This window comes from Haliotis asinina, chromosome 3 (assembly GCF_037392515.1).
Source record: "Haliotis asinina isolate JCU_RB_2024 chromosome 3, JCU_Hal_asi_v2, whole genome shotgun sequence".
In the NCBI taxonomy this organism is placed as follows: domain Eukaryota; kingdom Metazoa; phylum Mollusca; class Gastropoda; order Lepetellida; family Haliotidae; genus Haliotis; species Haliotis asinina.
Genome location: NC_090282.1, coordinates 24077263 through 24104004, shown reverse-complemented (window position 1 = coordinate 24104004; position 26742 = coordinate 24077263). Strand labels below are relative to the sequence as shown.

General features: G+C 42.1%; 1 protein-coding gene across 1 annotated transcript; it reads right to left on the bottom strand.

Moving 5' to 3' along the window:
* Positions 1-1007: 1007 nt before the first annotated feature.
* LOC137277728 (N-alpha-acetyltransferase 35, NatC auxiliary subunit-like) lies at positions 1008-26455 on the bottom strand. The gene is made up of 20 exons (XM_067809621.1): positions 26357-26455; positions 25469-25585; positions 25035-25149; positions 24438-24512; positions 22804-22971; positions 20923-21033; positions 20535-20585; positions 19496-19579; positions 18512-18629; positions 17987-18165; positions 17429-17488; positions 16835-16941; positions 16276-16441; positions 8846-9024; positions 7945-8030; positions 5986-6104; positions 4293-4433; positions 3670-3792; positions 2628-2708; positions 1008-1796 (listed from the first exon to the last, which is right to left on the bottom strand). Exons 2-20 carry the CDS (start codon positions 25582-25584, stop codon positions 1737-1739), a joined length of 2139 nt encoding a protein of 712 aa, XP_067665722.1. The 5' UTR covers position 25585; positions 26357-26455; the 3' UTR covers positions 1008-1736.
* Positions 26456-26742: the final 287 nt, after the last annotated feature.

Genomic DNA, 26742 nt, shown 5'->3' with positions numbered 1-26742 from the left:
GTGGAAATCAAATAAAGTATCAACGTATTATCTCCAGGTTTCAGCAGACTTTTCGGATCAGTTCATCCGGACTCTCTCACAGAAGATCAGGAGACGGAGACTGGAAGTACGTCACAAACCCAACCTGGGAGGAGACAGAGGACGCGGAGGAGACGCTGAGGGAGAAAGGACTGAGTGAAGTGATGACGACAGGCATCACTGTGGAGGACACTAGGAACTGGAGGGGATCCTGTGAGAGGAGGGGAGAGTACACCAGTGGAGACGCCCAGGAACAGGGATAATCTATATCTCTATATAGTCTCTCTGCCAGGAAGAAAGGGGGCCAACCCAAGGCGTTGGGGGAAGACAAACAGAAAGGGAAACAAAAAGATCAAGTGCTGGAGGATACCTGAGGGTAGGAAGAAGAAGGGGAGGAACAAAATTTTCCCAACAGCCACTGAAGCTGGGAGGGGACAAAAAAGAAGCCTCGCTTTTGCACCTGCATGATCTAACATAAGATACATAAAAAAAACAAAACTGCATGCAGTTTTTAAAATGTATAAAAAAACTGCCTAAAACATGAATACTGCCGAGTATAGCGTTAAACGAGAAAACGATCAAAATACCTGTGCATGATACCTATAATGTATGTATTTTTTGTTTTATTTTTACAGAAAAAACCAAGGTTTGCATAATTGCCGAAATAATTACTACCAAACTTCTGCAGTTTCACAAATGATTGAATGAAGTTTGGTCACTACTACTGCGATGTCTGAAAATGAATCGAATGGCACGTTGTATATATACATCCCAATTTGTCTTTTCCTCAGCAACCAGAGCTTGTATCAACTTGGTATACACAGAGTATATATATATGTTTGATGACAACATGCCACAGATCATATGCTAGTAAATTCAGGCACTGAACCACAAGTAAATCTCTTGTACAAGGACTTCATGTTTGCCAATAGTAACATCTTGATCAAACTTTGTCAGGATCTGCCACAGCAAACAACAAACTGCAGATGCTGATTTTACACTTTTTTATTCATTATATTAACACACTGTCACATCAAATATTTTCAATGTTCTGCCACTTGTTGGACAGCCCTGACAATACAGAACGAAAATAATAAATTTAGCCATCTTCTAATCTGAATGCACGAAGTGCATCTATGCTGACATTGCTGCCAGAGACCGCCATTACACTGTCCCTGGGACAAGAAGTCAAATACTGTTCACGTGACCCTGTATAGATTAAAGGACTTTGAGCAGGGTATGAAACTCCCCAAAATTTCAGTCAGACCTCAGAGCTTGTTATGTGTAAAACTTGCCAGCCCTGGCCAAAACTTACCTGCCCACAAAAATTACTACTTTAGTACAAATAAATTAAAGTAAAATTAAGATAATAATGATCTAAATTTTAACCAAGCCGTCAGACAGGTGAATTGAAGAATCTGGCAGTCTGTGTTAATAATAGGCCGTCCCTGGTGGTCAGGCTGGCAGGTACTTCAAACACTGCTTTGAGAATAAATTTCATCTACCACTGTTAAAGATCAATATATTCACATCGGCTCAACACATGGACTGCATGAATGTGTCAGCCTATGGATCATTCACATGAAATCTAATGGTTAGTTGGTCTCTTTGAGATTTGGTGTAAGACGTGGCCAGTGACAAAGTTAAATTCATCAGCTGTCCAGATGACTGATTAGGAATTGTGAAGGTCGGTTTTACATTTCTCTGCATACTAGTGATTAAGGTAGTTTGATGATGGGGTATACTTTATGTAGGCTGAAGTCAAACTCAGGAGAATCCTGAAAGAAATAAGAAATTACATAAATTACACAAAAATACAATCAAGTATTATCACACAGTTGTGTGAGTTAGTTAAGCTTTATACAACTATGACTAGGTTTCAGTTGTAAAAAGACGAGACAACTGGGTATCTGGTGCAATCCAAGAGATAAGGCATATGTACATATATACAACCTAATATGGTTATGGGATTAGCAATGACATACCTAGAAGCAAAGCCAGGATCAGAATTAAACCCATGATTATATGTTCCTGGTACATCTAAGGGACATAACTCTAAACAAGTAGACTGCAGAGTACGTAAGTCCCATCTTCACCTTTGGCATTGGGTATGCTGGGTGCATTACAAATCTGAGGAGCAATGGGTGCACACTTTGACTACTTTCTATGAGTCAGTCAACAAATGTTTAGGCAAATGTATAAACTTTCAGGTTTACAAACTACATATTTCCCTCAAATCCAAACATGCAGCAATACTGCATTGATTTTGTATACACAGCACTGTATGGTGTCATAAAATGCAGTTAATAGTAACTTCTTTATCTAGAGAAAGTAAGAATTCAATCTTTTTAGCTTTAAGTAGTATATGAAGTAAAATATGAACTAACTTTCAGTTTTGTACACTACACCATCTTGGTGCATTATTCTCTGCTCTGTTATTCATTATTGATGGACTTGTGTTAATAAACATCTCTCCCTCTACATGACAGTTAGAGTTGTGCATTAAACACAGCACACTTAATTGTAATTGCTGGTTTTCAGGGAACCCACATGTGCTTCTAGAGATATATTCTTCTCTTGCAGGAATTGTTAAGAATGTTATCACTAACCATACAATATTTCTTGTGTCCTCCTAGTAACAACTTCATCACAACAAAGTTTGTTTTTGCTATCTTCGTCAGTGTTTGAACCTGCAACAACAGACATTTTCATGAAGCATACATACAGCAATCCATGGACTGCAATCACCCACACACTGATTCAATTCAATTTTCTATAGTGGACTCATCATTTTTGATTCAATTTTTCATCCAAGTGACAACAATTCTCATTGTATTGCCATATTTCAGCATTCGAAACTGCTTGAGCTAGAGTAAAAACGTATGTTCTGGCTGTGTGGAAATAAATGAAATAGGTATTCAAATATCACATAGTGATGATGGTTGTCGAAAATAAAGTGTGCTGTCACATTCAATATTCAATCAATCGAAATGAATCATTGCAGCCCTAATGACATTAATACATTGAATAGTATCGTTCATCAATCAAATATGTTTTAATCATCAAAGTACAACATCATCAATAACTCAATCATTGTTTTCTTCTCAAATCACAAATTAAAAACCAAATGCATCTGCATCTGCATCCTAACAGAAGCACACCTCGCATTCACTGAATATGGTAGTTTACATTTACAGTTCAAGTAACAGAACTCAAGTACAGCTGGACAACATAAATTACTCTAAATAATTCATGTCTTTTACAGTAGCACCATATCCTCAGCTATCTCCATTCAGCTTGATAAATACAAACACACACAATGTGATAACAGTACCTGTACAACCTGCATGGGAATATGACCCGTGAAGATCCTGGTCAGAATTGGTCTTCAGCAACCCATGTTTGTCATAAAAGGTTACTAACGGGATCAGGAAGTCGGGCTCACTGACTTGGTTGACACAAGCCATCGTATCCTAAATGCATGGATCGATGCTCATGCTGTTGATCACTGGATTGTCTGGTCCAGAATCCGTTATTTACAGACTGCCGCCATATGGCTAGAATATTGCTGAATGTGGCGTTAAGCAACAAACCAAACAACGGATAACTGAGGCTGCCGTACCCCATGTACGACATACTACCAGTTCCTACCTCCTCTGACGGAGATGTGATACTCTCGTACAGCGCCTTAGCCTGGTGGAAACATTTACACGCAGCAGTGTACAAAGCTTCTGGTGATGGTTCAGGTTCATATCGCCTTAAGTCAGACATTTCCTGTAAGAGAGTGTTTGTGATGAACAATCCATATATTGTAAGTAACAGTACATAATGTACACAATGCCTACTTGTCCAGGAAATACTATATTAATACATGTACATGTGTTTCAATAAAAACATACAAATATTCAACACTGATCATTATCATTATATACTACAATGAAAGTCATACTACCTTCTTCACAATTACAATGTGAATAACTAAATTTATGTACAAAGTGACACCCCCAATGTCATATTAAAAATTAAAGACACCACCCCAGTTCATGTTTACAAAACTGATGACTACACCTACTTTCCCAGAACAAAGTGAGTAACCCCACCTTAAAACCATCATCAACACCCCCTCACCCAAAGATAGATTATGGATGGTCCCTTAATCACACACAGCATTTGAAACCCTTACTTTCAAAGACCCATAATGAATTCCCAAATATTCGGACAACATATATTTGATATATACATAGCAATTTGTCCTCCTGTTGTCCATGACTCACCTTATATTGACCATAATGCACCATGGGGGGTGTGACAACATTAGCAAAAGGAGAGAATCGGTGACTATAGCGGACCTCCTCACTGTCGAATTCAAAGTCTGGCTGCTTCATCTTCCCGTCTAGACGGAAACCTAATACAGCCTGAACATGACAAACACACTGATCAACATCCAGGTAAAGGGGGGAGATGAGTGATTGAAGGAGTTACATCTTACACCTCTTTTAGCAATATTCCAGTAATATCATGGCAGGGGACACCAGAAATTAGCTTCACACTTTGTACCCATCTAGGGAACTGAACTCTGGCCTTCGGAGTGATGAGCCAACACTTTAGCCAGAAGGTTGCCCCACTGCCCCTGCTGTGAGATGAAATAAGTCAAATTGATGCACCCATATAGCAACATGTATCCACCTGCATGTGTCTGTCTGAACTAGTCATGTTCTTTAGTGCTAGCCTACCAAGCTTCTCTAGCAAACCCTGTCAAATAACAAACACACTTATAAACAAGAGTCATCAGAAGGTGACATATCCCCCAGCCCCTACTTATATGAAAGAAAAAAACATCAGAGAGTTACTTAAAAGTCCAGGTTATTGATGTTATTTTAGAATAAATCCGAATCGTTCCATGGAAACTGAGAAAAACATAAATGATAACAATCTGTAAATAGCAAACAGCACCGTTTGGGGATCTGACTCGTACATCTGCCAAAGTACTGTTAAAAGATACTGACTGGTTTTCAAGTAGTGCTCAGGAAATGAAACCCACCCCTCCCTTTTGAGACTAAGTCTGATTCGTTTTCAGGGAAATCAAGAACACAAACACAACAAAAATCTGAAGTTAGCAAAACGCACCACTTTAGGTCCTATTAAATATATCTACCATGTTTTGCCGAAAAATATTGAACGGTTTTTTAGTTACATTCCGGAAACGAAGCCCACCCCTCCCTTTAAGGCTAAATCCAAAATGTTTCCATGGAAACCAAGAAAATGAAAATAACTAATATCTGTAAATAGCAAAAGGTACCACCTTACATTTTGTTTGTTATATCTACCAATTTTCTTTTAAAAATACTGAACAGTTTTTGAGTTATGCTCTGGAAACAAAATGACAGTGGACAGGTGACAGACAAGGCATTGATTGTATGTCCCCGCATTACAGGGATAAAAACTGATGTATTGTATGTTATGACCTGTTCTTATGTATCTGGTCAGGTGATATATGACTCAGTTGACAATGGTTATATCAAAACAAAAGCAATCCCTTTGCAAGTGAGTGAGCATGGTTTTATGTTGCTTTTAGCAATATCCCAGAAGTATCACAGCAGGGGAGTCATACCAAGATGCGGAATTGAACGTGAATCAGTGTGAAGATCAGACACTTGAGCCATTAGTCTACCCCAAAGCTTCCAGTCCCTTTGCAACTGAGTACACAGACTTGTGTTCCCCTCAATGTCAAGAAGCAGGAAGGGTAGAAACAAGCACAATCTTTTAACATCTCCACACCCTAAAGTAACACCTTGTTACTCTATAGACAGAAGAACCACTTATGCTTCAAAGTGGAATGAAGTGTAAACACATATGCACAAATGGAGCAACACCTTTTCTGGGATCATTTACAGACTGCTGTCATTAAGCTGGAATACTGCCTTGCTCAGTGTTGTATCTATTTTAGTAACAAGGCTGCAGTCTCACCTTGTAGTAGCCTCCACACATCTGCTGCTGAGTCTGGGCAAGGATGATCTCTTTACTCAGCGTTTTTGATCGCTTCTTCTTTTTGTTCTTTTTGCTACTCCTCCCTTTCTGTTGTTGATCTGCAAGTGAGAGTTTCAACTGTTTCAGCTTTCACATATCGTGTAACTGATAGAAGCATTTTACAAGGTTGATGTACTGTCTCAGGGAACATAAACAATTAGAGAGGGTACATGGACCCATGGACCAGTAAACAATACATTCATCTTACCGAACACCTCAGTGTTAACATTGAACTATTTGAAACATGAGAATTAGATCATACTAAGGTGTAGCAAAGTAAGGCAAAAGCCTAAGCACTACTACTAAACGAATTCTATAGTTCGTTATTTCCTGCAGGTTACACAGAACATGTTACCCACTCAAAACAACATTTGTGTGTGAGGTATGATAAAGATAATTACAACTAGAAAGACTTGTCTTGACATTTCACGTGATGAATATTTGCAAATTGTTGAATATCTGGTCTATGAATTCTCAGTATCCATATTTGAAAGGATCCATAATGCATACCCAGTGATACCATGACTACAATAAAATGCTTCAGCACCACAATACAGCCTTGCAGGAGACAAGGATGAGACACCAACATCGCAACCACAATTTGGAAACTACCAGGTTTAATAAACTGCAGCCTCAGGCTGATTGAGTACACTTATGCTGAAGCATTATCCCAGCTCAACCATGGCTGTAAATATTAGTGCAGTAACAAGTCATCAAAGTATTCTTTGAATCCAATTGTTAAGTCTCCCATAGCAATTAATCGATGGTAGAAATGAAAAACTATGGATGCATCAGTAGTATGTGTGACTATTCATAGTTTAGAAAATTGACTTTGGTTGATAAATGGGCAGCATAAAATACAGGAAATACTAGATTCGTTTACTTTGCTTTCGAGTTATCTGAACCGGTTACCACTTACACAAACATGGAGGCAAACACGGCATACGACTCAAGTTTGAAAGATAGCATAACAATAAGTTTATTTTGTGTTTTCGATATCAGTATCTTGTCATTTAATAAAACAGACTGGAACTAATTCAAACTGTATTTATTTCAGATTAAACATACATGTTTATTCATTTGAGGAAATGGCTTCAAATGAGACAATTCAAGATGAAGAAAACTATCGCAATAGTATTGTAATAGATGGTCGCAACAGTATGCTGCAATAGACCACAGGGGCTTGTATTGCTTAGAAACAGTGTTACAAAGACATATAGGTGTACAGAGCCTACCATAGTACTATATAAAAGGAAAGGAACATAACGGTGAAACCAACAACTCTTCAAGCCCTGCCAAGGTCTACGGATTGAAAGCCAGATAATATCCCTACAAAACAGGCTACAAATGGTCAAAATCGGATAATTATTTCAAAAGTTATATGCCACGGCTCATGGAAAAAAGCTGCTTCTGCAACTCCAAGCCAAAATCATGGATCACCTTTCAAATTCATTCATTACTTTCAGCCACATTGACAGCACCTATGTAGGGCTAGATTCAGTTGGCATCAGGCACAGATCTGAAAACTTATTGCAACATCTATATATCATTTCCTCGACAATAAGGAGGCATTTTTCTCCAAAATCATCGGCGATCATACTCACTTGTCCGCCACAGATGGCCTTTACATTCAAGTGATCTGAGGAGATCTGCACAAACTTATCTGAAGCACCTGTGCAATAGGCTATTGAAATAGTTGTTATCGCTCAAAAGTCATCCCTAGCAAATACACATGCATGATGGCATGAGCACACATCCCACTGAGGTAGAATGAATGCACAGGTATCACAGGGCACACATAAGCATCATACACTCCTCACTTGGCTCTCAGAATGGGACTGTGTACCTGTTCTTGCCCCCACCGATATACAAATAAATACACATAACGTCTGTCCCTACCTATTAATGTTTCGTGTTCCAGGAGGAAGTTGTCAGCTCGGTGGAGAGTGGATACCAGCCATGCATACAGCAGCTCATACAGGTACCTGCATAACAAACAACATTCAGGGCCACGATCCTGGACAAGCAACAAGGAGTCAATAGTTCAATTTGCTATCCTAAAGAAAAGTTATTTGGATTGACATATAAATTCAGTTACACACTTGATTGTGTTAATAACAAGTCAAAAGCAGATATTTACCCAGAAAAACAGTCAAATCGTTCATAATGTCAAAACAGATCAATAACAAAGCACACTGCTCAACTCTTGCAAATGTCTGAGTACTAAAATGGACCATACAGAGTTGTGTCCCTTGTTAGTTGTGCAGATTACACGATAACACGTTTCATTTCAAACTTGCCTCAAAAGATAGCTATAAAACCATACATTTTCCATCTCACCTGAAATCCACATGACAATGTCACCATAATCACTCACTTTTTCCACGAAGCAGTACAGTGACAAGGTAGTGGTATTCATAGAGTGCATAATATTTATAGGGTGCATATACCATGATTGTTCTGAGAGTCACAAGTACACATAGTGGTATTCATAGGGTGCATATACTATGATTGTTCTGAGCGTCACCCATACACAGTGGTATTCAGAGGCTGCATACAGTGCGACTGTCCTTGACTCACCAGTACACATAGTGGTATTCTAAAGGTGCATATAGTGCGACTGTCCTTGACTCACCAGTACACACAGTGGTATTCATAGGATGCATACGCTGTGACTGTCCTAGACTCACCAGTACACATAGTGATATTCATAGGGTGTATACACTGTGAATGTCCTTGACTCACCAGTACACATAGTGGTATTCACAGGGTGCATATACTGTGACTGTCCTGGACTCACCAGTACACATAGTGGTATTCATAGGGTGCATACAGCTCCAGCTCAAAGCCTGCAAGGGTGTAGTAGATCATGGCCTGGAGGGTGTGGTACAGAACCCAGGTCCCAAAACATGCCAGGTGGTTACGACTGGGCTCGGTCTTCACCAGGATACCATGCAGAAATGCATCAACCTTGTCAGCCTAGATTTAGTTTTGAAATACAAAAAACAGTTAATTAATACTTTTACATATGATGGTATTCAACTAAGCCAGAAATAGCAATCAGCTGTTGACATATGTTTTGGTTCAATGTACCGGTGATTCAGGTAAAACGATCCGACTATATTACACAAAAGGATTTCTATTCCATTATCAGAATATTTTATATATTAAGCAGTTATTGTAAGAGATTATTATATATTTCTATCGAGTTAGTATATAATGCATGTTTTCTGCAAACATATTTAACATAACAATGAACACAGGCCGCTACCTGTCTGGATACATTTTACGTAGGAGACAGTTTGACAAGTCAATGCTAACTTCCTGTGGTACTTGCAACTTTGATTGCAAAAAACAAAATGTTGGCCATTTAATGCTAGAAAAGACTTCAAAGAGTCAATAACGAGGACCTTGGAAGTTACTACTACAATGTTGGTATGATTATTATTGAGAAAACCCTGCATGTTTTAAGCATCTGAAACACAATAGATATGTACGATAATCACTGTTAGTTGTCATCCGCACTGATTTTTACTACCTTATGTTATTTACCAGAGTGCAACAGCGGACTAGTTGATTTTCGATTTTGTGAAGGGGTGTGATTGCAGTTCAACATTTTTTAGGGGCGCCACGGATTACCCCACGGTTTAACCGAATCTGTGGGGTCGAGAAGCGCGTTATTACGAGGGATGACTGTATTCCACATTAAAACTCTGTATCATTTATTTATCTGTAAACCACGGATGGGAAGTCCATGAAGATGGTGTCATACACATAGCTATTATGAATTTATTAAAATCTAAATATTTTAGATATTTAAATACTTACCTTACCATAGGTCTTATGCATATTACCTCTAGCTTCGCTAAACGAGATCAGACAGTCGTTGATTCGCCATCCCCTCGATGGCTACCTCATGTAATCTACGAATGTAGTCACGGAAGTGACGTGATCTCTCCACTCGCGCGAGAGCGCAGAATCCAAAATTCACTTTTACCGTCAACCGGAAGGTCCGAAGAGTCCAAAGTGGGGAGGAGCATCCAGCGTTGGGAGGGAGTCACCGCCCTATGGTAAGGTAAGTATTTAAATATCTAAAATATTTAGATTTTAATAAATTTTTAACTTACCTTACCATAGGTCTTATGCATATGGCTTCGACAGATGGATGGTGGTGTGGACTCCAGAGGACCATCCCTCAGCAAACAGTGCACATGCATCAGGAGAACTCGGGAAAGCCAATGTCAACGGTCTCAGGATAATACCTGGAACAGGACAAAGAGCAACCCAATAGAACTCCAAAGAAAAACCGACGCACCCTGGGGGTGAGGTTAATCTTAAGACCAAAGGTAAGTAGAAGTGTAGTTACCTAATGGGCGGATGGTCGGGTAAGTTGCTGAGCAACCACCAATGGACCAAATGACTGTAATCCCTCCACGTCTTCAACTGCCAAGTCCCTCAAGTAGTGGGATGCGAAGACAGTTGATGACCTCCAGAAACAGCCCTCCATGATCTGCGGTACTGTGCAGTTCCGATGGAGGGCCATCGTAGACGCCAAGGCCCTGATCTCGTGCGGGTTACTTGCTACCGGATGAGGCAGGTGCTTGTCGTCATAGGCCGCCAGGATAGTCGATCTGAGCCAGAGGGCAATAGTATTTCTGTTTACTTCACCTTTGCAGGACACGGCAAAGGGAATGAATAACCTTTTGCGGGATCGTCTCCTAGAGGCTGACCTTTTAATATAGCATCTGAGAGCCCTGACTGGACATAGCAGCTCCTCCTCCAAGTCATGATGACCCAAGATCGTAGACAAAGGAGGGATGGAGAATAACCTGTTAGGCTGCCCGGGAAGCTGGTTCTTAGCCACAAAATCCCAAAGCAAACCCAAATGAGCACGTCCGTGTCTTGACTGTTCAAATCGGATCTGAGTAACGTCAAGAGCATGGATCTCGCTGACTCTAGCCGCTGTTGCCAATGATAGTAAGAAAACCGTCTTCTTGGAAAGATGTTCAAAGGAGGCTTCTTCTAATGGCTCGTACGGCGGCCCTCTGAGATGTTGAAGGACAACATTAAGATCCCAAGCTGGAGGACGAAACTTGGTCTTCTGGTCTTCCAGTTTGAAAGCTTTGAGAAGCGCAATAAGTTCCGGTATCTTGGAGATCTGTGAATCTGACTTGATAGCAAGGACAGAATTCAAAGCTGACAAATAGGTGCCTAAGGTACTGCCTTTGAGATGTCTAGAGTTCCGTAGGTAGAGAAGGAACTGTGCCACAAACTGAGGAGATGCTGCCATGGGATCTTGAGATCTTCGTGTGCAAAAATTCTCAAAAGAGCGCCATTTGTCGTCATATAAAGAACGGGTAGAAACTCTATGCGCGCGAGCTATAACGTTCGCCACGTGCGCAGAGTAGCCCTTAGCCTTTAATGCTCTCTGCAGATGACCCATGCGTGAAGATGGAATCGCCGTGGATCCGGATGCAGCTGTCGACTGTGTGGATGTCGAAGCAGATGCAACCACTCTGGAAGTTTGTAAGGGTCTCCGCTGGCGAGCCGTCGAAGATCGGGAAACCACGATCTGGCTGGCCACCAAGGTGCGACCAAAAGCAGTCGGAGGTTCTGCGTCAGTCTGATCTTGGCGATTACATCCGAGAGAAGAATTGGAGGAGGGAACGCATATGCGTCCAGTCCTTCCCATGATAGAGACATCGCGTCGACTGCCCACGCCTGTGGATCCGGCACGGGAGATACGTACGTTGGTAACTGGTGATTGAAACTGGTGGCAAAAAGATCTACCAGTGGTCTCCCGAGTTGCCAGCAAATCTGGCGAAATGCGTCCGGATGAAGCATCCACTCCGTCGGGGATGGTTTGCCGGGGCGCGACAGGGCGTCTGCCAGAATGTTTTTGCAGCCGGGAATGTGACGAGCCGCGATCACGATGCCGTTGCTGTCTACCAGATCCGCTAACAGGAACATCTGGTCCAGAAGTTGTTTGGACCTGGTTGTACCCTGATTGTGAATCACCCACACGACCGTGGAATTGTCGGACGCTACCAGGAGTCTGGAGTCTGTTAGGACCGGTAGCCAGTGGCGAACCGCTAGGATGACTGCTTGCATCTCCAGGCTGTTGATATGCCACTCCTTTTCGGCGTCTGACCACAGCCCTGAGGTTGTCTGGCCGTTCAAATGAGCACCCCATCCCAAGAGGGATGCGTCTACAAACAATTCGTGGTCGTGGTTGAAGTTTGTCAAATAAACACCGGCGCAGACGTTCCACTCTACCGTCCACCACCTGAAGTACTGATGCAGGTGCGGGGGTAGAAGAAATGACGACTGGAGGTCGTTCTCTCGAATGAATGGTAATAGGAACCTCTGTAGTGGGCGCAGCATAAGCCGTCCTCTGAGGGTGAGGTCCTGCGCCGACGTCAACAAGCCCAACAGAGACTGCCATTCTCTGAGGGTGAGAGGTAGGGACAGAGCTCGATCCGTAAAGGCGAGAATCTTCTGCCATCGATCGGGAGGGACCCTGACTAGATTGAGCCGAGTCAGGAACAACCCCCCAATGAACGTTAACTCCTGCGTTGGTTTCAGTTGCGACTTCTCGAAATTGATAATCTATCCCAACTGTTGAAGTAGGCGTGTGGAGAAGTCCAGTTGTTTGCGTAGCAACTGAGGATTGCAGTGATTTAGAAAACAATCGTCGATGTAAGGATCGAAGTCTATCCCCCGGAGGTGCAGAAACCGGGTGACAGGCAGTGTGACCCGAGTGAAAAGCCACGGGGCCGTAGAAATTCCAAACGGCAGCACTCGCCACTGGTAGTGTACTCCGTTGAATATGAAACGCAGGAACTTCCTGTGGCGTGGGAATACAGGAACGTGCAGGTAAGCATCCTGTAAATCTAGGCTGGCCATCCAAGCTCCGGGTGACAATTTGGCTCGGATCTGATCCAGTGATGTCATTCGGAAATGCGGGGGCTCGGCTAAATACAGGTTGTTGAAAGTCGCCATGTTGTGAATCATCCGCATTTTGGTGGAACCTTTCTTGGGTATCAGGAAGATGGGTGAATAGAACCCCGGGGAGAGATGGGGTTCTGACACTATCTCTATAGCATGTTTTGTTAATAAAATGTTGATGTTTTCTAGGATAAGTACCTGTTGATCTATTGAGTACCCTCGTGACAGGGGAGTGGTAGTCAACGGCGGAGCTCTGGCTAGTGGTAGCTTGTAGCCGGCTCTCAGGATCTTGCAAACAAACGGGTCTTCCAGGAATGTCCAGTTGGCCCAGAAGATCCCTAGTCTCCCACCTACAGGGGTTGGATGAACTGGTACGACTGGGGGTGGGAGGTCCCAGTCGTAGTAGTCCATGGCTTCAGCGGCCGGAGTAGGGACGCTTGCCCCTACCTCGACCGGACGTAGCTGGGGCATCCCTGCCACGTTCTTGAGGCTTGCGCTGGACATCTGAGTCTTTGGTACGACCTCGTCCCCTCCCAAACGAGGAACGGATCGACTGTCTCCTGGGTACATATCTTTTCTTGGCATTACCCCTGGCTCGGCCACGAAATGCAGAGCCCAAGGCCTCGAAAGTTGACAGCGCCACTTCCGTGTTAGTAAGTTCGGCATGTTGTTTATACACCGACGGTATCTTTTCATCAAAGAGGAACTTAGACGTAAATGGTGCACGAAGAAGTTGACGCTTGAATTCCTCTTGCCAAGAACAAGCATCTAAAAATCCAGATCGGCGCATAGTAGTAGTCATGGCTAGCGCCGCACGTAAGTGTCCAAGTAGGTCATGGAGTACTCTGCCTTGCCAAGCAAAAATGGTAGTTAAATGATCCACCCTCGAGGCATTATCCTCTGACAAATCCAAGGCTGCAGCGGAGGTGGCTGACGCAAGCGCCGAGATAGGTTTAAGCATACGTTTCAGTTCAGTATCAACAGCTGCTAACTTTGAATCCTGAACTCTGTAAGATGACGGAGTTGAACTTGACAACCTCTTAATTGAATCGTCTAGCGCCGCCCCGTTGTCGGCAAAATCCAGACTGTGCACTTTATAATCTGATTTCTTAGACTTCGACGCTTTGATGGTCGGATTTAAGGATAACTTCGCAAAGTCCGAGTCTAACAAAGTAATCGCATCCGCCACCATAGGGTGTGGTGGAATAAGTAACTCAGGAGTCAAGTGAATCGACGCCGGGTTGTTTGAATCCGAAGAAGGGGAAGGACAGTCCGGTAATCTGTCGGCAATCCACTCAAAGACAGCAGTTAAGGGAAGATAGGTGCCATCACTATCACCAACATTGCCAGGTTCCTCCTCATAGTCTGGGCAAAAGAACTGTTCCTCGTGTTCCTCCCAGGAAATAGAGGTTGATTCTCGTCGCTGACTCGAGTTGGAAGCAGAGTTCTTAGTGTTAAATTCTTTGCCGGAAGTCCGCAGTGGTTCCGGCGATCGCGAACGCTGGGATCTAGAGAGACGTCGTGGTGATCTTGACCGAGATCGCACTCTACGTCTACTTCTGGTACGTGAGTCTTCCTCTAAGGAGCGCCTTGGAGAGCGGGAAACCGACCGGGAGCGCCGGCGCCTGCTACGGTGTGGAGAACGAGAGCGCCGACCCTTCGGGGACCTAGAACGAGATCTGCGCCGGGAGCGCTCAGCCTCTAAACGACGAGCGCGCTCTTCATCCAGCTGGCGCTGTAACATTTCTTCTTTAGTCAGCGTATGAGACACTCTGGGGATCCGATAAGACGTAGTTATAGGAGCAGGGTCCGGCAACAATATTGGCGCTGGCGTTGGTACAGGCGCTGGCGTCGGAATAGGCGCTGGCGTCGGAATAAGCGCTGACGAAAACACCGGTGCTGATGTAAACAAAGGCGCCGGGACAGGCAGTGGCGCCGGGACAGGCAGAGGCGCTGGTACAGGCAACGGCGCTGGCGTAAGTCTAGGCGCTGTCGTTGGTAAAGGTGTAGATACCGAGGTAGGGAGTACAGCAGCGCCCGGCGTCAAGAGAGATCGCAGAAGCCTCTGAACTTCAGGATGGGATAAGGCATCCGGGTGAGATAAATCTACAAAGGCGTCCGAACGCGTAGGCTCTGGAGAGGAGCGCGCCGGCGTAATAGATGAGCGCTCCACACTCGGCGTTGATAGTGGTATTGAAGGCGGTGGTAGATCTTGGTCGTCAGGTAAGGATCCCAAGGAAGACGCTGGCGACGACATTCTTCTCTTACGTTGCGTAAAACGTTTCCTCCGAACCGCCAAAAAGGTCTTGAAATCGGTGAGAGATAACGCTTGACAGTGTAGGCACCGACTATCGATGGAACAAACAGCGGACGCACAATCCGGACACCAGGGATGTGGGTCCTTGGCTGATTTCTGCCCCTTGCAGACAGTACAATAGTGTCGAGTCATACACAGAACTGTAACAGACAAGAAACCACGACTTGACGACATGTTAATACAATACTAGGAGGAAAACCCCCTACATAAAAATGTAGAAAGTAGTTGCACCCCTAGGTAAAAAATAGGCACACCCGTAAGTGCGGGGCAGCGAAAAATAACAACCACAATGGCTGCCTTCGCTACGCTGAAATTCATGGCAGAAAAAAGTATGCTAAATACCGAAAACACAAGTGAAAATGACCAAGCATGGGCAGAAACATGACGGGCAAACCACCAACAAGATGAACTACCCTCATGGACGCCATGTCGTTCTCACCTCCGACATGGCCAAGCCAAGCCTGAGTGAGAAAAGAACAACACGAGGTAGCAAGGTAAGCACATTAAATGCTTGTATGACTTGACTTTGATACATAATGAGGGGATACAAACCATACCTACCAAGGAGTAGCAACTTTATTGAAACTACACACAGTAGGAAAAAAAACTGCAAACCAACACGTCCGTTCGCACGAACGCTAAAGGTAAAAGTGAATTTTGGATTCTGCGCTCTCGCGCGAGTGGAGAGATCACGTCACTTCCGTGACTACATTCGTAGATTACATGAGGTAGCCATCGAGGGGATGGCGAATCAACGACTGTCTGATCTCGTTTAGCGAAGCTAGAGGTAATATGCATAAGACCTATGGTAAGGTAAGTTAAAAATTTATGATGTATTATCTTGGGCAGAAACCCACCAGTCAATATATATCACAATAAGTATTGTAATATCTCGTAAATATCTCACTATGTGAAAATCAGGGCAATATCTAGCCCTACACACAGTCACTTCTCTACCCACTCACTTCCTCCTGCAGAAGAGCCAGATCCTCCAGAACGTGTGCCCACTTGTCTCTCTGTCGGGCCCGGTTGTGTCCGGTAATCTGGAACAAGATACAGACGGGCCGCACGGCATGTGTCAGCAGGGCATCCACATACTCCTTGGCTTGTGGGTTGTTGTACAAGCTGCACCTGGAATATGAACAACACTTACTGGAATCCTAGATCCATATCGTCCTTGAACAATCAGGTCCTAGATATCCTAGATCTGATCTATTCTTGATTTGAGACATACCAGATTAAAGATGTCCTTCTTTCAAGATGTTTATTTGTAAGAGGTCATTGCAAGATGTTCTTAAAATAAGATCAAAGCAGTCTTAGGTCCAAGATGTACAAAATATATCAACTGAAGACTGGTTTAACGATGAAGTCTACAGTATTTCAGTCATCTGTTTACGTCACCTTAAGAATAAAGACTCACAGTGTCTTTGATAACAATAGGGACAGGTAGTCAGTTAATCAAAGACAGGTGAAAATCTGCGTCTGAGGGAATATGGAACATATCTGGAATGTTTGTCTACTTACTTCTGAGACAAAGCAGGTGGTGCGATGAAGTTCCTGATCGTATCCTTCATAAAGTCTATGACAGGATGGATCCCAAAGATTCGACGGTTGACAGGCAGGAGAGTTTGCTGACAACAGAGAAGAGTCAAGTAAGTTGGTAGAGGGAAGAGGAAGAAGGAACAAGACCTGGAGGACATCCTGGGTGAGGGAGGATCTTGAAGACACGGTCCTATTTGGGCTGTGTGAAATCGAGCACTGTCCTAGTGGAGCCAGACACCTTGGCCAAATCACTTCAGTGCTTTCCTCTAATCTTATCATGCGACCTACACATGGAACCTACCCTGAACCATCCTTCAAATAGTCTATCACGACAAAGACCTCGGAGTCCAAGAAACTGTATCATGTTTTTTCACAGGTTTGACGGAGGAAGTGGGTGTTGGTGGGTCTGAGATTGGTCTTGGTTGGGACTGTATTATAATTTGCTAAAACCACATTGCCCTTTCTCATTACATTCACCAGTAAAAATCAAATATCAATCTTTTTGTTCAGCATCAAGATATATATTGGTAGTTACTCTGGGAAAATTCTGGGTCTATAGCATAGAAAAAACCATACCTGAAGTATTGACCTCGCCAGAACACAGGGGCCAGACTTGCTGAATTCTATGAATGTTTCCTGAAGACAAAATATGAAAACATCCCAACTACAGAAACAGTCATTCCTCCTGGAAGGCTAAAATGTTTTCATTTTCTTGTTCTAAGGCATGTTAGCATCATTAGAGCCAATCAAATGAAGAGACCTGCTTGCCACAGGGACACAAGAGTTAACAGAATTTTTAGCTCAACACGAAGATTCTGTGAATTAACACTCTTCTGGCACACCATGCTTCAACACATACAAACTATACACACGAACATGTCATGAACCCACAAGCCGGCCATTATGTCCATTATAATGTAACAAGGGGCCAGTACTGTAGTCACTCTTCAGCAATCCATGCATGTCGTAAGAAGCAACTAACGGGCCAGACTAGTCAGATTTTTGCAAACCCATCTCATTTTAAAACCAGCAGATCTATTTATCTTGTCATTTAGAACAGACTCAATCCATCCACCTATAAACTACCATGGTCCAACAGAAGCCAAACAATGGTCTTCATAACAATGGCCTTACCAGGATCATATGAAGTGACGTCATCTCTGGCACAGATGTGACGGTCTGGAGCCGAAGCAGGAGATTCTCCACATAGTCCATGGCTTCTGTCCGACTCTTAATCACTGTGTAGCGAGGAAACGTGGGTGGCAGAAGTCTCTGGTTGATCAAAGGTTCAAACCCCATGATGGTTGGATAATCTGAAAAAAAACAAATAGCCACATTTTACTACAAACTGGAACTGAATAAAACAATTAGAAAATCTAAACAGTGCAAACAGTAATCACATTCGACATGCTCAAGCAGGATTTAGCCACAAAGTTTTGACGACTTGTCACAAATGACTTACTTTATTAATTTTGACATTTTTAGACAAAATCTTTTCAAATTTAGCCAATATCTACTGTTCTCACACATTGTCATTATCAGATGGGAGGACACATCTACTGCTCTCACACAGTGGTACTGTTGTCATTATCAGATGGGAGGACACTATTTACTGTTCTCACACAGTACTACTGTTGTCAGTATGAGACAACTACCTACCATTCTTGGTGGCCTCCCTGTCCTCTGGTTGAATGCCGAAGTGTATGGTAGCCTTCACCTGGGGAACCAGTTCCAGTAGCTGGACCAGGGTTTTCTGAGCCTGGGGGATACCCTCACACTGACAACATACATCAGGGATGGCATCAGCACCATTAGGTTCATGTAACAGACTTACAGAGACAAGTGATCCGTACTAACAGCATTATCAGCACAAGCTTAATGTTTCAGTACATTCAGTGCACTGTTCGGTGGTCAGATCTGGGACATGACTCATTGCATGTCCCCCCACTCATGCTTTGCCCGACTGATTATCTATCAAACACATTGTATATAGATATAGCTGGAATTTGTAATGGCACCCAACTTTTCTACTGAAGACATGTCATTCTATTTTCTACTTCTCCCTAGAATCTTTAGAGCCCTAAAGCTAATACAGCTAAACATTGATGGACAGTGAGCACCTTTTCTTCCAAAGTATGTGCCTTACCCCTGTTTAACATTTCAAAAGTCACTGCATATAATGTGAATACAATTTTTGTCTTGTACATCTTGATACAAACCTTGAACAATACGTATTGTGATAAGAACAAAATTGGTCAGCCTATTCTGAACATGTATCAAATTATATATGTTAACCTGACAAAAATCTTCCTGGTACAGCTAACCTCAGAGAATAATATTTCCAGTTGGTACTGCTATTTGCCAGTGTATTCATTCTGTATATTAAATGTCAAGAGCCTTTCAAAGAGACTGTTCCAAATTGAAGTAAATGGGCTAACAAGGGGCCCTAAAGTGATCTAAAACGAAATGTAAAGTATTTAAGTGGAAGAAACCACAGCAGCATGTTTACATTGTGTGCAAGTTGTCTTTTACACTGCTTGGAGCGATGTACCTGTTTTATCACTGTATGTGACCCACCCATACCCCATGACAATACATGATTACAGGAAGATATCATTAAATGTGGAAGCACTAAAGATGCACCTTTTCTTTACTGAAGGACATTAGCATGGAGTGCAGCAGCCTGTAGAAGCGGATCCTGGAGAACACAGCTGTAGCCAGTTCATGCTGCAACACAGTCATAGGCACAATCAACATAACACACATGTTGACAGATTTTATGTCATTTCAATGGCTCACCAAACAACTTTTATGGATGTTTATGGAATAATCGCTTACAACTGTGACAATTCACATGCTCACTCAGAGCAGAGTCATTCGCAACTACTCATGTCATTCCGGCAAGCCTGATGGCATCTCGTACCTCTCTCGTGTCCATGTTTACAACTGGGTCCTGTCTAAGCGCAAACGAGCATGAAAATGAAAACAGTTTAGTACCATGATCAAAGAATGATAACTGTGAAGTCCGAAACATGGCTTTAAGGATATCATACATCCCGTGGACAAAACAGCAATGCGGTCATTCCCTTTGCAAATATGTTTCACTGTTGAAAGTTGTTCATCCTTTAGCTCAAAGTTTATGTTTAAACTGTGCTTGGTATAGTTTAGCAACGTTTCAAAGTTCAATGGTTCTGCCATTTTCATGTTTTGAAATGTGTTTTACTACAGATGATTTGAATGGTTTGCCATGATTCTTGGCAATAATGGCGTACAAGAGGGGTACAAGTCTTCTTGCAGGTCACAAGTAGTTATGAATGAGAGCAGAGTGTTCTCCAGGCTAGTATGAGTTATATATGTATCTCAACAGCACAGCTCAAGATTTTATGTGCTGAATGAAACAGTACATCTCTAACCGAAGCTCAACAGTATCTATGAATACACAACTTGAAAAATCCTGCACATCCCACATTCAAGCTAGCTCGCAATTTTTCAGAATACTTATTTCCAGTAAATTATTGCTACATTAAACCATATCAGCAAATTTCAAGTGCTTTGTTCACTGTGAACCAGGTCACATGGCAAATTTGACAAGACAGACAAAGTGTGTGCTTGATGTTGCAAGCTCTACAAAAACGGCACAGCAGCATACTAAAGTTACATAAAAAACCAATACGAGGATTACCTCTTGCTCTGTGGCAGCATCTCTCTCCTCTCCTGGCTTACTTCGGGTCATCTGGGGAGGAATACAAAGATTATTCAATAGTTGTGAACCACTTATACAACACGTGTTGCACAACAAAAACACAACTTAGGTATCAACTGGGTCGACCAAGGGACACAACTCTTGTCCACAAAATACACAGAAGACAAAAACTCTTAACACAATACTCTCAAATCAAGCTGGGAATGAAAATATTTTCCCATTACAGACAGAAAAATGTTCACTTAGCTGTTTCAGTTTCAGGAAACAGTTTCCAAACAGAGTAAAATGACCAACCTTGTTCATTTCAGTTTCATTTGTATTGATTTTCTATTCTCCTCTCTTGTATATTATCAATGTTTTTCATCACCTTGATAAGTCTGTTAACATCCTCCTCCACCTCCTTCATCATGCCAGACGTGCGAGCATCTGTTACCTCAGCAGCCATTTTGAAACCATATGACATTGGTTGGAAATCCTCCTGTAATACAACACTGAGTTTGCAAAATGACAGAGGTAAACTGCAGCAGATTAATACACTATAATGTGTTTGTGCTTCTGCAGGTCAATAACACATCCTGTACTTCTTGTACAATTGAGTGAGGTTTTACACATCTTTTAGCAATATTCAAACAATAGCATGGCAGGGGATACCAGAAATGGACTTAACTTACTGTCCTTCTTGGGGTACATATAGGCCTTAAAATGTCCATTTTAGATCAATCAACAGTCGTAACTATTTGTTTTGTGAGACCATCCCTACAGGGTCACAACGGACTCCCCTACAGCCAAGAGCAGGTAACTCTCACCATCCACCTCATACCTCACTTTTCATGCAGAACATATCAGACAGAAAGAGGGGAGGTAGGTAGACATATCCCAAGGAGGACTTTCTTCAAAGAATCATCAAGCTCTACTGTTTTGCACGATGCTTTTTCCTTGTCCTTGTGGTACATAATAATAACATATAAGAATATGATGGACTCCCAAAGATTGTGAGTCTGTAGTGGCATATTGTTTGGCAACAACGAAACCCATGGTGGAGTGAAATCTACAACCGATACAGAAATAGAAAAGCACACTAACAGAGCCATCTGACTGCTGATATCAATCAGGCGGGGGCATAGCTTGCGTAGGAAAAAAGAGAGCCCAAACTTATACGTCAGTTGTCTGAAATCAATTATGACAAGGGCGCTAATTATGAACATCCTTGCAGCGATGAACCTCCTTGGTTAAACACTCATGACCCTCATTCACCCATCCCGTGGCGGTAGTGTTGCACTGCACAACAAATAGGGTTTAAACTGCAACAAACAGAATCGCGCCAGTATTACTATCAGGACCTTTGAGGCAGTAAACACATTAGCACAAGTAAATAGCAATAAATAAAATGCATAGGCAATATTTCAATGCTACAAACTAGAGCCATTTAAATACTAAACATAAAGTGCAAAGTAGAAAAAAGGTAGGCCGCACCTGCGCACACATACTAGTGAGTACAAATACTAAAATCAAGAGACATGCGAAACAAAATGCTATCAAAATTACACACTTTCCACTAATTCATTGAAAAAAAACAGAGAATTTAGGCAAGCTACGATATATAATATGCAAACATAATATATGAACTCCTACTGCAAGCTACCAAGAACATGCAGAAAGGAAACCATGATCGCTTAGTCTGCCATTTTGCCCAACCATATGGCTGAAAAACAGAGAACCCATGCCAAAGTTACAACAAAAGATGAATGAGGATATCAATATATGAAGTTCATCTAATGCCTGTGCATAAAGAAAGGAACCAAACGAACAGTATGCACGTCTATTCAACAGAACCACAGCATGAAAAAGTTAGATACGAGGTAGACAGCGGGAGTTAACTGCTCTTGGCTGTAGGGGGCCTGGTGGGGGCCTGTAGAGGTGGTCTCACAAGACAAAACGAGTTTTATGTTTACAGATATTTTATTGAAAAACATAGTAACAACTGTCATACGATTTAAAATGGACATTTTAATGCTTATTTACCAAGTCCAAGAAGGACTTCTGAAAAAGAATGAATGAATGTGGTACTCCTTTCACAAAGCCATGTTTTCTTTGTCCAGGCAATATCGAGGCTTCAAGTCCCATTATCAAAAGCATTTCAACCAGATCACAGCACACATGCTCATTTGTTCTACAGTGTCATGTCAAATGACTACCTAGCTGAATCAATACCTGCAGTTGAAGGATCTGATTTTTAGCTTGTAGTTACCTCTTCAAACACATTGGCTCTGTTGATCTTCTCCCTAATATTGTCAACTATCTTGAGACTACAGATACTGAATGCCTTGAGACACCTGTCCTCGATGAGGTAGGGATCATGTAGGTACAGATTTGTAAATACTGTCTGAGCCAGGGAGTGGCCCTCCAACCATGTCACCTGCAATACAACATGTAAAGTGAATGACTGAGAGGTTATAGTATGTATACATTAACAAAGCTGCTGGGTGGAGAGCATTTCAACAGCCAATTGAAGGTAAAGCAATGATGGTAAGCAAGAGTACAGTAGTTGATTGGTCACTACGTTCAGCAGCTTGACTCCCGAGAGTGAGGGTTTTTTTAAGGGTTTTGGTCATGTAAGCTACAAAAGCACACATATCAATGGTGGCAAGTGACCATTCAAAACATGCCTCTGTTCAACATGAGGTGAATGGGTAAAAAGTGAAAAGATGGTAATTTGTCTTGGGTTAGATACTCAAAGAGAGCTAAGAATGAAAATTGATTGATTATCAAGCAGTAATAACTGTATTAGCTGTTTGTGCTTGCCAAACTTAGGTGGCTTTTAGAGAATTACAACTATCCATTTAATATGAATATTACTATCTGGTCTGGAATTATATAAACCAGTGGATGATTGGCTTAAGCAATGGTCTGTCGGGGTAGTGAGACACAGTAACATCAGTCAAGCTAAAAGGATTGGTTAACACAGTCACAAGGCTAGTACAGTCCTAGGGTAAATGCTATAAAATTCCTTATAGGAATTTCTTGTAGGTCTCTCAGCAGCAGTAACAGTGTTATCCAGTTTTTAGTATGACTCCTCCCACCCTCCAAAATTCTTGTTGATATGGAACCAGCCAAAGAATGTATCAGGCTATTACAAGCAAGGCTTACCCTACTGTTGAAACAGTGTCCACATGTTCATAAAGCAACTGCATGAGTATTAATCAAATGGTCTAATGGACATTGACAAGCCCTGGTGTTCAACATGATAATGATACACAGTACTGGAGTTTTGGCCAGGTGTATCATACCTATATGCTGATGCTATCTCTAAATTTGGCCTGTGCATGAATGATATTTTATCATGAGGATAAGACAAAACGCTACCTAGTCCTAACATCTGAATCACAGAAACCACACTCCAGTTGATTCTGATGATAAGCATTTGATAGTGGATAATTTATCTCAACATTGGTAGGAATTCCATTTAAAAAACCCTGGCACAGCACAGGGGTGGAAATAACATTAAAATTCGTACAGTACTCCAGTACAGTTGCACATGTAAAATCACTTGTCCTGGTAATTTTTCCACTATACCAGCCCAATTTCTTGTTGATTTTTTTATTAATAAGAAACGTAATTAACACTGGAAAGTCAACTGGACACTGGTACACTGTCACATACAAATTTGCTTGCCCGGCAGAAAAAATAACACTGGACTGGGGCGTCAGGGCATCGGGTTATTTCCACCCCTGCAGCATCTGGAGATACATGTGAAGGCTTCAATAACAGGATTTTCCAGCTAGGGATCATACAGTGTTCTGCCAAGATAAGACAGAGCTGGCTTGATCTCAACCATGCACGTTATTTCAAAACAATGGGACAAGGAATTAAACCATTTCCTACCAGGCATGCTAGTGTTGAATCCATAATTCCAATCTGTTCTGGCATTGTCAGGTCCTGTATCTTTATACAGTTTGACTGAAAAACATACCAAAATACTAAAACACAAGTGTACCTGAGAACCTGTCAACAAAATCATGACATCAAGCAAAATTCAGTCTGACATTAATGACACATGGTCAGATATAAATGAAATACTGTCAGATGAGAAAACATACAATGTCAGTTCAAGCAGACGGAAAATCTTCAAGCCTAGAAAATAAAAAAATAAGACATTCCTGGCTTACACCATCTGGGTCTAACTCTAAGCAAGGTGCTGGCCAATATATGGATGTAGGTGAAGTGTCGTGCAACACTCTGTATCACCTGATCACTGAATATCATGGTATCTGAGAAAGAACTATTTATGAATTCTAGCACTGGTCCAGTGACAAGACATGCAGGCAACTTACAACAATTTGCTACCTTATTTTAACATAAGCATGATAAGTATTTCTTGCTGGGAAGACAAGGATCTGCTCTGACAAGAAATCTCCATGGGTCATATTTTACTGTATATCCATGAAAACTGGTACCAGGAGTCATGGCAACATTGCCTACCTCTACTGCCTGTTCCAGAGTGAGAACTTTCCTTCGGATCTGGTTGCACATCATGCCAGCATCCATTTTGGGATCCATCATCTCAATGGCAGACATTGCCTCAAACAGACCAAACCTGTTCATTTAAAAGAGTCGGTGAACTACATGACTGCTGTGATACCAGTCCCAAAAGTACTAAAATATCAAACATAGTTCGATTATAGATTAAAACAACAATTACAAAATTGCACAAACTGTGCATATTTCAGTTCTAATTTTGAAGAAGTAACCATTATTAATGTCTTAAAACACCTTCAGTTTGATTAAAGACAGTTAAAAAGAAAACCATTTTCACATAGTATGTAAATTGCAAAAGACAGAGTAGTCATAACTGATCACACTCAAGTGACTTTATAATGCCAGTTGTAGGGATGACCGTATTGACAGCGACTTACGAGGAGTCATGCAGCAGCTCCCCAAGCTGCAACTCTGACACAGCACCCACAAAATCTTGAGTAACATCATTCCAGTTGTACGTCAACTTCTCTGCTTTCTCCACGTGGCTTTCCATTCTGAAACCAGCAACACAAGGTATGGCTGCATATGTTGATGGTAAGTGAGGTAGAGGCATACCACATGCATGACATAATGGTGTCCAAATGAACCATCCATGAGGCCTGTCTTGACCACTTTTTTACCAGTATCTGTGTTATCGAAGGTATTCATATTCTCTGAGCCACAGAATATTCAAGGTTTGAAACCTTCAGAGTCCAGCCAGAGACCACTTACTTATCCCAGGTATTGCTGATGATGTTGAATTGAAAGGTTATTTCCATGTAAAACAAGCATACTTGTCAATACCATGTTCTAAGAAGGTGATTAAAAAATGTAAATTGCCGACACTGTCTTTACAAGATCCAGACAAAAACACTAGCATAAAAGTATCTACTGTCAGAGACTGCGCCTTATCACTGATTAAAAGGATCCGTTCATACAGTGCTAAGAGTAAGAATTTGACGCAGCAATGGTGGTTACAGACGAATGTGAATCATGATGATGCGGACACTTCACAGGTTAAAACGCAAGACAGCTTGGTTGAATCCATGTTAACTGCCACGGTACCCGTAGTAGGCAGGTAACATGGGTACAGCATGTATGGTAGTCTACTGTCAAGTTCCAACGCGTCTCACTAAATGAAGTAAAATATTACACACGAACGACACGAAAGTGAAACGTCTGTCACAGTTATCTCTCTCTAAACTTTCACTGAATTGAATGAGTGAAAAAGAAAAGATCCCAAATTCGGGTATTGTTAGAAGTATAAACGGCAGAAATAATGATACCTTGCTATTTAGTTATTGGCGCAGTTTGTTAGATCGTAGTGTCATCCAAGTTGCGAACCAACTTCGCCATGTTGTTTAGTGAACTCTGATCATCGCTTTAACTTTATGTGCAACAGGAAGTGAGCTCCTTACACCGCTGTAGCGAGCTTGGCTATCTTTAAAATACGGACATGGGGTACAGATAGAAAGTATATTTATATAGCGCACATATCCACGCACTAGTGCATGCTCAAGGCGCTGGTATTTTTCCCTGAATGTCAATCTCAACAGCACATCGTATTTCAATCCCAACTCCCTAGTGAGTATACAACCCTTGCTGCCACTAGGCGCAGATTATTGTGGCTCTCCCATCCTAACGAGGTACCCAGTTGACACCTGGGTGGACT